This window comes from Aphelocoma coerulescens, unplaced genomic scaffold (genome assembly GCF_041296385.1).
Source record: "Aphelocoma coerulescens isolate FSJ_1873_10779 unplaced genomic scaffold, UR_Acoe_1.0 HiC_scaffold_187, whole genome shotgun sequence".
Lineage (NCBI taxonomy): Eukaryota > Metazoa > Chordata > Aves > Passeriformes > Corvidae > Aphelocoma > Aphelocoma coerulescens.
In genome coordinates, this window is record NW_027183535.1 from 116,118 (window position 1) to 130,883 (window position 14,766).

The window sequence follows — 14,766 nt, forward strand, 5'->3', positions numbered from 1 at the left end:
AGTGGGCGTGGCCGGGTGCTCTGAGAGGGAATTTTGGGGCGATTTGGGGTGAATTTGGGGGTGGATTTGGGGTCGGGGGCGTGGCCAGAGCTCTGTGGGCGTGGCCGGGTGCTCTGAGGGGGAATTTTGGGTGAATTTGGGGTGGATTTGGGGTTGGGGGCGTGGCCAGGAGCGAAAGCGAAAGCGATGGCGGGAGCGCGGCTCGTCCTGGCGGGTGAGGAGGGGGCGAAAAACCCCCAAAAAAACCCCTCAAAAGCCCCCAAAATCCCCCAAAAATGGGACCCCCCCGATCCCAAATCCCTGAGGATTCCGTCCCTCCGAACCCCCAAATCCTGGGAATTCCCCCAAATTCCGGGAAAGCCCAAACTCGGAATCGCCACCACCCCCCCCCCCAAAAATTCAGGACATTCCCAGAAGCGGGACCCTCAAAATCCCGCCCCAAAACGGCCCCAAAACCGCCCAAATCACCCCAAAACCGCCCAAAATTCCCCCAAAAATCCCCCAAAATTCCCCCAGGATCCCCAAACCTCTTCACGACACCCCCAAACCCCCCCAGGGCCCCCCGAAACACCTCCAGGACCGCCCAAAACCGCCCCAAACCCCCCCAGATCCCCCAAAACCCCTCCAGGACCCCCCGAAAATCCCCCAAATCACCCCAAATTCCCCCCACGACCCCCCAAAATCCCCCTCAGGACCCCCAGTTCCTCCCCTGGGACCCCAAAATCCCCTCTAGGACCCCCCCAAATCCCTCCAGGAGCCCCCAAAACCGCCCCAAACCCCCCCAAAACCACCCTAAATCCCCCCCAGGACCCCCAAACACCCCCAGGACCCCCCAAAATCCCCCTCAGGACCCCCCAAATCCCTCCAGGGTGCCCCAAACCCCCCCAGGACCCCCCAAAACCACCCCAAAACCCCCAAAAATCCCCCTCAGGACCCCCCCAAAATCCACATGGGAGTCCCCACACCCCCCCAGGACACCCCAAAATCCCCCCAGGACCCCCCAAATCCCTCCAGGACCCCCTAAATCCCCTCTGCGCTCCCCAAACCCCTCCAGGACCCCCCAAAATCCCCTCAGGACCCCCCAAATCCCCTCTGCACTCCCCACATCCCTCCAGGAGCCCCCAAAATCCCCCCAGAACCCCCCAAAATCCCCTCAGGACCCCCAAAAATCCCCTCTGTGCCTCCCAAATCCTTTCAGGGCCCCCCAATCCCTCCCAGGACCCCCCAAACCCCTCCAGGACCCCCAAAATCCCCCCAGGACCCCCCAAACCCCCCCAGGACCCCCCCAAATTCCCTCAGGAATCCCCAAATCCCCCCAGGACCCCCCAAATTGCCCCAGGACCCCCCCAAATTCCCTCAGGAATCCCCAAATCCCCCCAGGACTCCCCCAAATCCCCTCAGGATCCCCGCAGACCCTCCCAGGACCCCCCAAATCCCCCTCAGGACCCCCCCAAATCACCTCTGCGACCCCCAAACCCCCCCAAAACCACCCCAAATCCTTCTCAGGACCCCCCAAACGCCTCCAGCACCCCCCAAAACCACCCCAGGACTCCCTAAACCCCCCCCAGGACCCCCCAAAATCCCCCTAGGACCCACCAAATCCCCCTCAGGTCCCCCCAAATCTCCTCTGCGACCCCCAAATCCCCCTCAGGACCCCCCAAAATCCCCTCAGAACCCCCAAAAATCTCCTCTGCGACCCCCGAATCCCCCTCAGGATCCCCCAAAACTCCTGCAGCACCCCCCAAAACCACCCCAAACACCCCAAAAATCCCCCAAAATCCCCCCTCAGGACCCCCAAAATCCCCCTCAGGATCCCCAGTTCCCCCCCTGGGACCCCAAAATCCCCCCAGGACCCCCCAAAATCCTCCCAGGACCCCCTAAACCCCTCCCAGGACCCACCAAAATCCTCACAGGATCCCCAAAATCTGCTCTGGGCCCCCCAGATTCCCTCAGGAACCCCCAAAATCCCCTCAGGACCCCGCCCAAACCCTCCCATGAGCCCCCAAAATCCCCTCAGGACCCCGCCCAAACCCTCCCATGAGCCCCCAAAATCCCCCCAGGACCCCCAATCCCCCTCAGGACCCCCCCAAAATCCCCCTCAGGACCCCCAGTTCCTCCACCAGGACCCCAAAATCCCCTCCAGGACCCCCCCAAATCCCTCCAGGACCCCCCAAAACTGCCCCAAACCCCCCAAAACCACTCCCAGAGCCCCCCAAAATCCCCCTCAGGACCCCCAAAATCCTTCCAGGATGCCCCAAACCCCCCCAGGAACCCCCAAATCCCCTCGAAACCCCCAAAAATCCCCCTCAGGACCCCCCAAATCCCCTCTGCGACCCCCAAACCCCCCCAGGACCCCCCAAAATCCCCCTCAGGACCCCCCAAATCCCTCCAGCACCCCCCAAAACCACCCCAAACCCCCCAAAAATCCCCCTCAGGACCCCCAAAATCCCCCCGAACCCCCCCAAACCCCCCCAAAATCCCCCCAAATCCCCCTTTTTTGTTTCCCCCTGCCAGGGCTGCTCCTGATTTGGGGGGGGGGTCGCGGCTTTTGGGGGGTCCCCCCCCCCCGAGCTGCGCTGCCCCCTGCTGGACGAGCGCGGGACACCCTCCCCCCACCCGGCCCTGCTGCGGATTTTGGGGGGTCCCGAGAGCCCCGAACCCCCCCGGGACCCCCCCGAGCGCAGCTTCGACCTCAGCGGTGGGCGGGAGACCCCTCCCCAAATTATGGGAACCCCCCCCGGGGAGGTGGAGGGTCCTGGGGGAGGGGTTTGGGGGGATTTGGGGGGATTTTGGGGGGATTTTGGGGGGTCCTGGGGGGTTTTGGGGGGGTTTTGGGGGATCCTGGGGGGTTTTGGGGGGATTTTGGGGGGCCCTGGGGGGATTTGGGGGATTTGGGGATGATTTGGGGGGTCCTGGGGGGTTTTGGGGGGGTTTTGGGGGCTCCTGGGAGGGATTTTGGGGGGTCCTGGGGGGATTTGGGGGATTTGGGGATGATTTGGGGGGTCCTGGGGGGTTTTGGGGGGGTTTTGGGGGCTCCTGGGAGGGATTTTGGGGGGTCCTGGGGGGTTTTGGGGGGATTTTGAGGGGCCCTGGGGGATTTTGGGGGGTCCTGGGGGGGTTGGGGGATTTTGGGGCTGATTTTGGGGGGTCCTGGGGGGGTTTGGGGGGATTTTGGGGGGCCCTGGCGGGATTTTGGGGGGTCCTGGGGGGGATTTGATGCTGATTTGGGGGGGATTTTGGGGGATCCTGGGTGGTTCTGGGGGGATTTTGGGGGGGTCCTGGGGGGTTTTGGGGGGATTTTGAGGGGCCCTGGGGGGATTTTGGGGGGTCCTGAGAGGGATTTTGGGGGGTGCGGGGGGGGTTGGGGGGATTTTGGGGCTGATTTTGGGGGCTCCTGAGGGGATTTGGGAGGGATTTGGGGGAATTTTGTGGGGCCCTGGGGGGATTTTGGGGGGTCCTGGGGGGCTTGGGGGGATTTTGGGGCTGATTTTGGGGGGATTTTGGGGGATCCTGGGTGGTTTTGGGGGGATTTTGAGGGGTTTTGGGGGGATTTTGGGGGCTCCTGGGAGGGATTTTGGGGGTCCTGGGGGGGATTGGGGGGATGTTGGGGAGATCCTGGGGGGGTTTGGGGGAATTTGGGGCTGATTTTGGGGGGATTTTGGGGGATCCTGGGGGGATTTTGGGGGGATCTGGGGGGTCCTGGGGGGGGTTGGGGGGATTTTGAGGGGTTTTGGGGCAATTTTGGGGGGATTTGGGGGGGTCCTGGCGGGTTTGGGGGGATTCTTGGGCTGATTTTGGGGGGATTTTGGGGAGTCCTGGGGGGTTTCAGGGGATTGTGGGGGGATTTTGGGGGATGCTGGGGGGGATTGGGGGATTTTGGGGCTGATATTGGGGGGTTTTGGAGGGTCTTGGGGGGGTTTGGGGGGATTTTGAGGGGATTTGGGGGGATTTTGGGGTGGATTTTGGGGGGTCCTGGGGGGCGGTTTGGGGGGGTTTTGGGGCTGATTTGGGGGGGATTTTGGGAAGTCCTGGCAGGGATTTTGGGGGAATTTTCAGGGGTTCTGGAGGGATTTGGGGGGATTTTGGGGGGTCCTGGGGGGTTTCAGGGGATTGTGGGGGGATTTTGGGGGATGCTGGGGGGGATTGGGGGATTTTGGGGCTGATTTTGGGGGGGTTTGGGGGGGTTTGGGGGGATTTTGAGGGGATTTGGGGGGATTTTGGGGTGGATTTTGGGGGGTCCTGGGGGGCAGTTTGGAGGGGTTTTGGGGCTGATTTTGGGGGGTCCTGGGGTGTTTGGGGGATTTGGGGGGGATTTTAGGGGGTCCTGGGGGGGTTTGGGGGGATTTTGGGGCGGATTTTGGGGGGTCCTGGGGGAAATCGTCAGTGGAATTTTGAGGGGCTTGGGGAGCTGGTTTTGGGGTGATTTTTGGGGGGTTTGGGGGCTGTTTTGTGGCGATTTTGGGGGGATTTTGAGGAGTTTTTACAGCTGATTTTGGGGCAATTTTGGGGGGATTTTGTGGGGGGATTTTGGGGGGGGATTTTGGGGGGGTTTTTTAGGAGGCTTCTGAGGGGTTTTGGATCTGATTTTGGCGCGATTTTGGGGGGATTTTTAGGGGGATTTGGAGGGGTTTTCGGAGCTGGTTTTGGGGTGATTTTTGGGGCGTTCTGGAGGATTTGGGGGGGCTGTTGTGGGGGCAATTTTTGGGGTATTGTGGGGGGTTTTGGGGGTGGAATTCGGGGAGTTCCGGGGGCTGTTTTGGGGGGATTTTGAGGGGTTTTGGGGGGGGGTCCTGGGGCCTGATTGGGGGCAGCTCCCGGGGGCTGTTTTTGGGAGCGTTCTGGGGACTCACCCTCCCCTTTCTCCCCTTCTCCCTGCAGACCCCTGGGGGGTCCTGAAGGGATTTTGGGGTCCCTCCTTGGAGCTCCCCCGGTGCGAGCTGAGCCCCACGGCCCCGCTGCTGCCCCCGCCGGGCCCCCCAGGGACCCCCCCCAAGTGTCACCCGGGGCTGGGCACCCGCTGGTGGCTCCTGGCCTTGAAGACCCCCGGGAGGGAGGGGACGGTGCTGCTGCAGGAGGTGGGGGGAGACCCCCCCAGGCTCAACGGTAAGTGGGGGGGGAAGGGGGACACCGGTGTCACCCCGCGCCACCCCGCGCCACCCCGCGCCACCCCGTGCCACCCCGCGCCACCCCGCAACGGCCCCTCCGCAGCCCCCTGAGCGGCCTTCCCCTCCCCCACAGCCTCCCTGCTCATCTCCACGCTGACCCCCAACGTCCGGGGGCTCGTGGGGACCCCCCAGAGCCTTCACTGCGCCTTCAGCCCCTGGCCGGGCCGGGATCGGGCGGCGGGGAGCCCCTTCGGCCTCGAGTGGCTCCACCACCGCGACGGCGTCACCCGGCGCCTGCTGGCCTTCGACTCGGCCGCCTCCCGCGTCACCGAGGCCGCCCCGGGGGTCCTGCTGCTCCTGGGGGGCCGGGAGCGCCCCTCGAGCTCGGGGGGCGCCGCTGGGACCCAGGTGAGCGATGGGAGGGGGGGGAGGGGAAGGGGGGGGGCTGCAGTTCCCGGTGTTGCCAGCGGGAGGCGGGATGGGGTGGGGAGGGGGTTCGGTCCTCCTGGCCGCTAGGGGGCGCTGCGGGCGTGGAACTGCCTCGGTCCTCCCGGCCGCTAGGGGGCACTGCGGTGAGGAACCGCCTCGGTCCTCCCAGCCGCTAGGGGGCGCTGCAGTGTGGAACCGCCCAGGTCCTCCCGTCCGCTAGGGGGCGCTGCGGGCGTGGAACTGCCTTGGTCCTCCCAGCCATTAGGCGGCGCTGCAGTGTGGAACCGCCTCGGTCCTTCCGGCCGCTAGGGGGTGCTGCGGGTGTGGAACCACCTCGGTCCTCCAAGCCGCTAGGGGGCACTGCGGGTGTGGAACCGCCTCGGTCCTCCTGGCTGTTAGGGGGCGCTATGGGCATGGAACCGCCTCGGTCCTCCCGGCCGCTAGGGGGCGCTGCGGGTGTGGAACCACCTTGGTCCTCCCAGCCGCTAGGGGGCACTGCGGGCATGGAACCACCTTGGTCCTCCAAGCCGCTAGGGGACGCTGCGGGCGTGGAACCGCCTCGGTCCTCCCAGCCACCAGGGGGCGCTGCGAGTGTGGAGCCGCCTCGGTCCTCCCAGCCGCTAGGGGGCACTGCGGGCGTGGAACCACCGTGGTCCTCCCAGCCGCTAGGGGGCGCTGCGGGTATGGAACCACCTTGGTCCTCCAAGCCGCTAGGGGGTGCTGCAGGCGTGGAACCGCCTCGGTCCTCCCGGCCACTAGGGGGCACTGCAGGCGTGGAACCGGCTTGGTCCTCCAAGCCGCTAGGGGGCGCTGCGGGCGTGGAGCCACCTTGGTCCTCCCGGCCGCTAGGGGGCGCTGCGGGCGTGGAGCCACCTTGGTCCTCCCGGCCGCTAGGGGGCACTGCGGGTGTGGAACCACTGTGGTCCTCCCAGCCACTAGGGGGCGCTGTGGGCATGGAACCGCCTCGGTCCTCCCGGCCGCCAGGGGGCGCCACTGACACTGAGCCTTTCCTTGGTCCTCCCAGCCGCCGGGGGGCGCCCTGGAGGTGTCGCTGCAGCTGCCGCCGCTCTCGGTGCCCGACGGGGGCTCGTTCATCTGCTCCGTGACCACGGCCCAGGGGCAGGTGCAGCAGGTGCTGCGGATGAACGTGATTGGTCAGTGCTGGGGGGGGCTGGGAGGGGCTGGGGGGGCTCCCAGTATGTCCCAGTACTGCTATCTATGGCCATACTGGGAGAGCGCTATAGGATCCAGAGGGGGCCAGTCCAGGACCTGCGTGGGCTCCCAGTGGCTCCCAGTGGCTCCCAGTGGCTCCCAGTACCCCATAAACGCCTCTACTGGGACGGGGAGGGGCTCAGCTCTGTGCACCTGCTCCATATGGGCCATACTGGGCTGTACTGGGCCGTACTGGGCCATACTGGATCCCATATAGACCCTCATCAGTAGCTCCCACTAGTTCCCAGTGCCTCCCAGTCCATCCCAGTCCCTCCCAATCCCTCCCAATCCCCTCCCAGTCCCTCCCAGTGCCTCCCAGTCCCTTCACAGTCCCTCCCAGTCTCTCCCAATTCCCTCCCAGTCCCCTCCCAGTTCCCTCCCAGTCCCTCCCAGTCCCACCCAGTCCTGCCCAGTCCCCTCCCAGTCCCTCCCAGTCCCTCCCAGTCCCTCCCAGTTCCGCCCAGTCCCACCCAGTCCCCTCCCAGTCCCTCCCAATCCCCTCCCAGTCCCCCCCTGTCCCTCCCAATCCCCTCCCAGTCCCTCCCAGTCCCTCCCAATCCCCTCCCACTCCCTACCAGTCCCTCCCAATCCCCTCCCAGTCCCTCCCAGTCCCTCCCAATCCCCTCCCAATCCCCTCCCAATCCCCTCCCAGTACCCCCCAGTCCCCCCCAGCTGAGCTCTCCCGCTGTCCCCAGCCCCCCCTCAGGTGTCCCTGCTGCCGTCCCCGCTGGCCCCGGGGCTCCCGGCCGAGCTCCGCTGCGACGCCGTCGGCTTTTTCCCGCTGGACGTCGGCATCCGCTGGGAGCGCCAGGGCCGGGGGGAGCCGCGGCCGCTCGGGGTCACCTCGGGGGTCACCTGGAGCTCCGGGCACCGGCGGGCGGCCGACGGCACCTTCAGCCGCAGCGCGGGGCTGCGCGTGCCCGCGGCGATGCCCGGGGACAGCTACAGCTGCCTGGTGACGCACCCGGCCTGGGACGCCCCGCACAGGGTCACCGTGGAGGTGGCAGGTGAGGGGAAGGGACAGGGCTGGGGACACCGGGAATGGGGGTGGGGACATCGGGGATGGGGTTGGGGACATCGGGGACGGGGTTGGGGACATCGTGAATGGGGTTGGGGATATTGGGGATGGGGTTGGGGACACCGGGGATGGGGTTGGGGACACCGGGAATGGGGTTGGGGACATCAGGGATGGGGTTGGGAATATCAGGGATGGGGTTGGGGACATCGGGGATGGGGTTGGGGACATCAGGGATGGGGTTGGGAATATCAGGGATGGGGTTGGGGACATCGGGGATGGGGTTGGGGACATCAGGGATGGGGTTGGGGACATCGGGGATGGGGTTGGGGACATCAGGGATGGGGTTGGGGACATCAGGGATGGGGTTGGGGACATCGGGGATGGGGTTGGGGACATGGGGGATGGGGTTGGGGACATCAGGGATGGGGTTGGGGACATCGGGGATGGGGTTGGGGACATGGGGGATGGGGTTGGGGACATCAGGGATGGGGTTGGAGACACCGGGGATGGGGTTGGAGACACCTGGGATGGGGTTGGGGACATCAGGGATGGGGTTGGGGACATCGGGGATGGGGTTGGGGACATCGGGGATGGGGTTGGGGACACCGGAAATGGGGTTGGGGACATCGGGGATGGGGTTGGGGACACCGGGGATGGGGTTGGGGACATCAGGGAAGGGGTTGGGGACATCGGGGATGGGGTTGGGGACATCAGGGATGGGGTTGGGGACATCAGGGATGGGGTTGGGGACATCGGGGATGGGATTGGGGACACCGGGAATGGGGTTGGGGACATCGGGGATGGGATTGGGGACACCGGGAATGGGGTTGGGGACATCGGGGATGGGGTTGGAGACACCTGGGATGGGATTGGGGACATCGGGGATGGGGTTGGGGACACCGGGGATGGGGTTGGGGACATCGGGAATGGGGTTGGGGACATCGGGGATGGGGTTGGGGACATCGGGGAGGGGGTGGGGGACATCTGGGATGGGGTTGGGGACACCTGGGATGGAGTTGGGGACACTGGGATGGGGTTGGGGACATCGGGGATGGGGTTGGGGACATCTGGGATGGCATTGGGGACATCGGGGATGGGGTTGGGGACATCGGGGATGGGATTGGGGACATCGGGGATGGGGTTGGGGACACCTGGGATGGGGTTGGGGACATCGGGGATGGGGTTGGGGACATTGGGGAGGGGGTTGGGAATATCAGGGATGGGGTTGGGGACACCGGGGATGGGGTTGGGGACATCGGGGATGGGGTTGGGGACACCTGGGATGGGGTTGGGGACATCAGGGATGGGGTTGGGGACATCGGGGATGGGGTTGGGAATATCAGGGATGGGGTTGGGGACATCGGGAATGGGGTTGGGGACATCGGGGATGGGGTTGGGGACATCAGGAATGGGGTTGGGGACATCAGGGATGGGGTTGGGGACATCGGGGATGGGGTTGGGGACATCAGGAATGGGGTTGGGAATATCAGGGATGGGGTTGGGGACATCAGGGACGGAGTTGGGGACATCAGGGACGGGGTTGGGGACACCGGGGATGGGGTTGGGGACACCTGGGATGGGGTTGGGGACATCGGGGATGGGGTTGGGGACACCTGGGATGGGGTTGGGGACATCGGGGATGGGGTTGGGGACACTGGGATGGGGTTGGGGACATCTAAGGGACCCCAGGACCAGGATTGGGGACACCTGGGGCCATGGGGGATGGGCTGGGTGCCCCCGGGGGGGCGTCGGTGCCGTGTCCCCAATGTCCCCCCCCAGGTGCCACCGGGCCCAGCGTGGAGGACCTGGCGGGGATGGCCCTGGTGGCCTTCGTCATCGGGGGGCTCTGCGCGCGCCTGTGGCCCCCGGCCGGGAGGTGACGCTGGGTGGCCCCGGTGTCCCCAAAATCCCCAAGCCCCAAAATGTCCCCAAAGTTCCCAAATGTCCCCAAAGTTCCCAAACCTCAAATGTCTCCAAACCTCCCAAATGTCCCCAAAGTTCCCAAGCCCCAAAATGTCCCCAAATGTCTCCAAAGTCCCCACCCCCCAAAGTCCCCACCCCCCAAATGTCCCCAGCCCCGCAAAATGTCCCCAACCCCCCCAAATGTCCCCAATGTCCCCAAGCCCCCCCAAAATCTCCCCAAAGTCCCCAACCCCCCAAATGTCCCCAAACATCCCAGATGTCCCCAACCCCCTCAAAATCTCCCCAAAATCCCCAATGTCCCCAACCCCCAAATGTCCCCAAAGTTCCCAAATGTCCCCAAAGTCCCCACCCCCCCCAAAATCTCCCCAATGTCCCCAACCCCCCAAAATGTCCCCAAGCCCCAAATGTCCCCAAAGTCCCCAGTGTCCCCAAATGTCCCCAACCCCCCCAAAATCTCCCCAACCCCGCAAAATGTCCCCAAACCTCCCAAATGTCCCCAATGTCCCCAACCCCCCCAAATGTCCCCAATGTCCCCAACCCCCCCAAAATCTCCCCAAAGTCCCCAAACCCCCAAAGTCCCCAAACCTCCCAAACGTCCCCGAAGTCCCCAACCCCCCCAAAGTCCCCAACCCCCGAATGTTCCCAACCCCCTCCAAAGTCCCCAAAACCACCCAAATGTCCCCAAAGTCCCAAAATCCCCCAATGTCCCCAAAACCACCCCAAATGTCCCCAAACCCCCCCACTGTCCCCAAATGTCCCCAAAACCACTCCAAATGTCCCCAAAAGTCCCCAAAACCACTCCAAATGTCCCCAAAGTCCCCAAAATCCCCCCAATGTCCCCAAATCCCTCCCAATGTCCCCAAAGTCCCCAAAACCCCCCCAGAGTCCCCAAAACCACCCCAAATGTCCCCAAAGTCCCAAAACCATTCCAAATGACCCCAAATATTCCCGAAATAAATGGGGGGGAGGGGTCACATCCCCCCCCCCAATCCGACGTGTCCTGAGTGGGGGTTGGGGACATTTGGGGACATTGGGGGGGATTTGGGGACATTGGGGGGGATTTGGGGACATCGGGGGGATTTGGGGACATTGGGGGGGATTTGGGGACATTGGGGAGGGATTTGGGGACATCGGGGGGGATTTGGGGACATTGGGGAGGGATTTGGGGACATCGGGAGGGATTTGGGGACATCGAGGGGGATTTGGGGACATTGGGGAGGGATTTGGGGACATCGGGGGGGATTTGGGGACATTGGGGAGGGATTTGGGGACATTGGGGGGATTTGGGGAAATTGGGGGGATTTGGGGACATTGGGGGGATTTGGGGACATCGGGGGGGATTTGGGGACATTGGGGGGGGATTTGGGGACATCGGGGAGGATTTGGGGACATTGGGGGGGATTTGGGGACATTGGGAGGGATTTGGGGACATTGAGGGGGATTTGGGGACATCGGGGAGGGATTTGGGGACATTGGGGGGATTTGGGGACATTGGGGGGGATTTGGGGACATTGGGAGGGATTTGGGGACCTTGGAGGGATTTGGGGACATTGGGGGGGATTTGGGGACATCGGGGAGGGATTTGGGGAAATTGGGGGGGATTTGGGGACATCGGGGGGGATTTGGGGAAATTGGGGGGATTTGGGGACATCGAGGGGGATTTGGGGACATTGGGGAGGGATTTGGGGACATTGGGGGGATTTGGGGACATTGGGGGGGATTTGGGGACATCGGGAGGGATTTGGGGACATTGGGGGGGATTTGGGGACATTGGGAGGGATTTGGGGACATCGGGGAGTGATTTGGGGACATTGGGGAGGGATTTGGGGTCATCGGGAGGGATTTGGGGACATTGGGGGATTTGGGGACATCGGGGGGGATTTGGGGTCATCGGGGAGGGATTTGGGGACATCGGGAGGGATTTGGGGACATCGGGGCGGATTTGGGGACATTGGGGGGGATTTGGGGACATTGGGGGGATTTGGGGACATCGGGGCGGATTTGGGGACATTGGGGGGGATTTGGGGACATTGGGAGGGATTTGGGGGCATCGGGAGGGATTTGGGGACATCGAGGGGGATTTGGGGACATTGGGGGGATTTGGGGACATTGGGGGGGATTTGGGGACATCGGGGAGGATTTGGGGACATCGGGGAGGGATTTGGGGAAATTGGGGGACATTTGGGGACATCGGGGGGGGGGATTTGGGGACATTGGGGGGGATTTGGGGACATTGGGAGGGATTTGGGGACATCGGGGAGTGATTTGGGGACATTGGGGAGGGATTTGGGGTCATCGGGAGGGATTTGGGGACATTGGGGGATTTGGGGACATCGGGGGGGATTTGGGGTCATCGGGGAGGGATTTGGGGACATCGGGAGGGATTTGGGGACATTGGGAGGGATTTGGGGACATCGGGGCGGATTTGGGGACATTGGGGGGATTTGGGGACATTGGGGGGATTTGGGGACATCAGGGGGGATTTGGGGACATTGGGGGGGATTTGGGGACATTGGGGGGATTTGGGGACATCGGGGCGGATTTGGGGACATTGGGGAGGGATTTGGGGACATTGGGGGGATTTGGGGACATTGGGGGGGATTTGGGGACATCGGGGAGGATTTGGGGACATCGGGGGGGATTTGGGGACATCGGGGAGGGATTTGGGGAAATTGGGGGACATTTGGGGACATCGGGGGGGGGGATTTGGGGACATTGGGGGGGATTTGGGGAAATTGGGAAGGGATTTGGGGACATCGGGGAGGATTTGGGGACATTGGGGGGGATTTGGGGACATTGGGAGGATTTGGGGACATCGGGAGGGACTTGGGGACATTGGGGGGGATTTGGGGACATTGGGGGGGATTTGAGGACATCAGAAGGGATTTGGGGACATCGGGAGGGATTTGGGGACATTGGGAGGGATTTGGGGACATTGGGGGGATTTGGGGATATCGGGAGGGATTTGGGGAAATTGGGGGGATTTGGGGACATTGGGGGGGATTTGGGGACCTCAGGAGGGATTTGGGGACATCGGGGGGGATTTGGGGAAATTGGGGGGATTTGGGGACATCAGGAGGGATTTGGGGACATCGGGGGGGATTTGGGGACATCGGGAGGGATTTGGGGAAATTGGGGGGGATTTGGGGACGTTGGGGGGGATTTGGGGACATCGGGGGGGGATTTGGGGACATTGGGGGGGATTTGGGGATGTTGGGGAGGGATTTGGGGACATTGGGGGGATTTGGGGACATCGGGAGGGATTTGGGGACATTGGGGGGGATTTGGGGACATTGGGGGGATTTGGGGACATCGGGGGGGATTTGGGGTCATCGGGGAGGGATTTGGGGAAATTGGGGGGATTTGGGGACATTGGGGGGGATTTGGGGACATTGGGGAGGGATTTGGGGACATCGGGGGGGATTTGGGGACATTGGGGGGGGATTTGGGGACATCGGGAGGGATTTGGGGACATTGGGGGGGATTTGGGGACATTGGGAGGGATTTGGGGACATCGGGGGGGATTTGGGGACATTGGGGGGGATTTGGGGACATCGGGAGGGATTTGGGGACATTGGGGGGATTTGGGGACATCAGAGGGGATTTGGGGGCATCGGGGGGGATTTGGGGACATTGGGGGGGATTTGGGGACCTCAGGGGGGATTTGGGGACATCGGGAGGGATTTGGGGACATTGGGGGGGATTTGGGGACATTGAGGAGGATTTGGGGACATTGGGGGGGATTTGGGGACATCGAGGGGGATTTGGGGACATCGGGAGGGATTTGGGGACATTGGGGGGGATTTGGGAACATCAGGAGGGATTTGGGGACATCGGGGGTATTTGGGGAAATTGGGGGGAATTTGTTACGGTCCAGGTTTTAAAATTATTTTTTTAAGTATTTTTTTTTCAAGTTATCAATTTAAAAGCGTTGATTTTAAAGTATTGATTTAAAAGTATTGATTTAAAAGTATTAATTAAAAATATTAATTTAAAATTATTCCTTTCAAAATATGAATTTAAAACCATTCATTGAAATTATTGATTTTAAAATTATCACTTTAAAATTATCAATTTAAAACCATTCATTGAAATTATTGATTTTAAAATTATCGGTTTTAAATTATCGATTTAAAACCATTCATTGAAATTATTGATTTAAAATTGTTGATTTAAAACTACTCATTGAAATTATTGATTTTTAAATTATTGATTAAAAATTATTGATTTTAAAATTATTGATTTTAAATGAAAATTTCAAATGTTGATTTTAAATGTTAATTTTAAATTATTGATTTAAAATATTAATTTAAAATATTGATTTAGGATGTTAATTTAAAATATTGATTTAGAATGTTAATTTTAAATTATTGATTTAAAATATTAATTTAAAATGTTGATTTAGAATGTTAATTTAAAATGTTGATTTTAAAGGCTAATTTCAAATTATTGATTTAAAATAGTAATTTAAAATGTTGATTTAGAATGTTAATTTAAAATTATTGATTTAAAATATTAATTTAAAATGTTGACTTAGAATGTTAATTTTATTTTAAATGCTAATTTTAAATTATTGATTTAAAATAGTAATTTAAAATGTTGATTTAGAATGTTAATTTAAAATGTTGATTTAAAATGTTAATTTAAAATGCTGATTTTAAATGTTAATTTTAAATTATTGATTTAAAATATTAATTTAAAATGTTGATTTAAAATGTTGATTTAAAATGCTGATTTAAAATGTTAATTTAAAATGTTGATTTAAAAGTTGATTTAAAAGGTTGCCATGGGTTAGCAAGCACAGGCCCGGAAGGGACGTCCTGGCCAAGGGGTGCTTCCAGCTCCCTCTGTGACCTGCCAGGACCCAGCAGTGGCCACTTGGAATTCTTTGAGCCACTTCAAGCTGTGGCCACCTCTGTGACCCACACTTCAAAATAGAAACCCCGAGGGCGAGTCCCTCTGGTGCTGGGGCCAGTGGCTACGGGCCCTGTGCGGGGGCCAGTGGGGCCAGCCCAGGCCAGGCCGGGCCACGGCCATCCTGGAGCCATGGACCTGTTCAGGCCAGGTTGGGCCACGGCC

General features: G+C 60.6%; 1 protein-coding gene and 1 long non-coding RNA gene across 2 annotated transcripts; both read left to right on the top strand.

The window, feature by feature from the left end:
- The first annotated feature begins 186 nt into the window (after positions 1-186).
- On the top strand, positions 187-9,742 carry TAPBP (TAP binding protein). The gene is made up of 7 exons (XM_068998901.1): positions 187-214; positions 2,537-2,698; positions 4,879-5,103; positions 5,239-5,513; positions 6,559-6,688; positions 7,442-7,753; positions 9,544-9,742. Exons 1-7 carry the CDS (start codon positions 187-189, stop codon positions 9,642-9,644), a joined length of 1,233 nt encoding a protein of 410 aa, XP_068855002.1. The 3' UTR covers positions 9,645-9,742.
- A 350-nt stretch (positions 9,743-10,092) lies between these two features.
- Positions 10,093-10,681, top strand: LOC138101064 (uncharacterized). The gene is made up of 2 exons (XR_011147006.1): positions 10,093-10,472; positions 10,504-10,681. It is a non-coding gene; the product is annotated as an uncharacterized lncRNA (long non-coding RNA).
- Positions 10,682-14,766: the final 4,085 nt, after the last annotated feature.

What these genes read in the sequence shown, in the direction of transcription:
- TAPBP (XM_068998901.1), top strand. Translation starts at nt 187, where the DNA reads ATGGCGGGAGCGCGGCTCGTCCTGGCGG. An exon ending in GCGCAGCTTCGACCTCAGCG is followed by an intron (nt 2,699 to 4,878) that starts GTGGGCGGGAGA and finishes TTCTCCCTGCAG; the next exon opens with ACCCCTGGGGGGTCCTGAAG. An exon ending in GCTGCGGATGAACGTGATTG is followed by an intron (nt 6,689 to 7,441) that starts GTCAGTGCTGGG and finishes CGCTGTCCCCAG; the next exon opens with CCCCCCCTCAGGTGTCCCTG.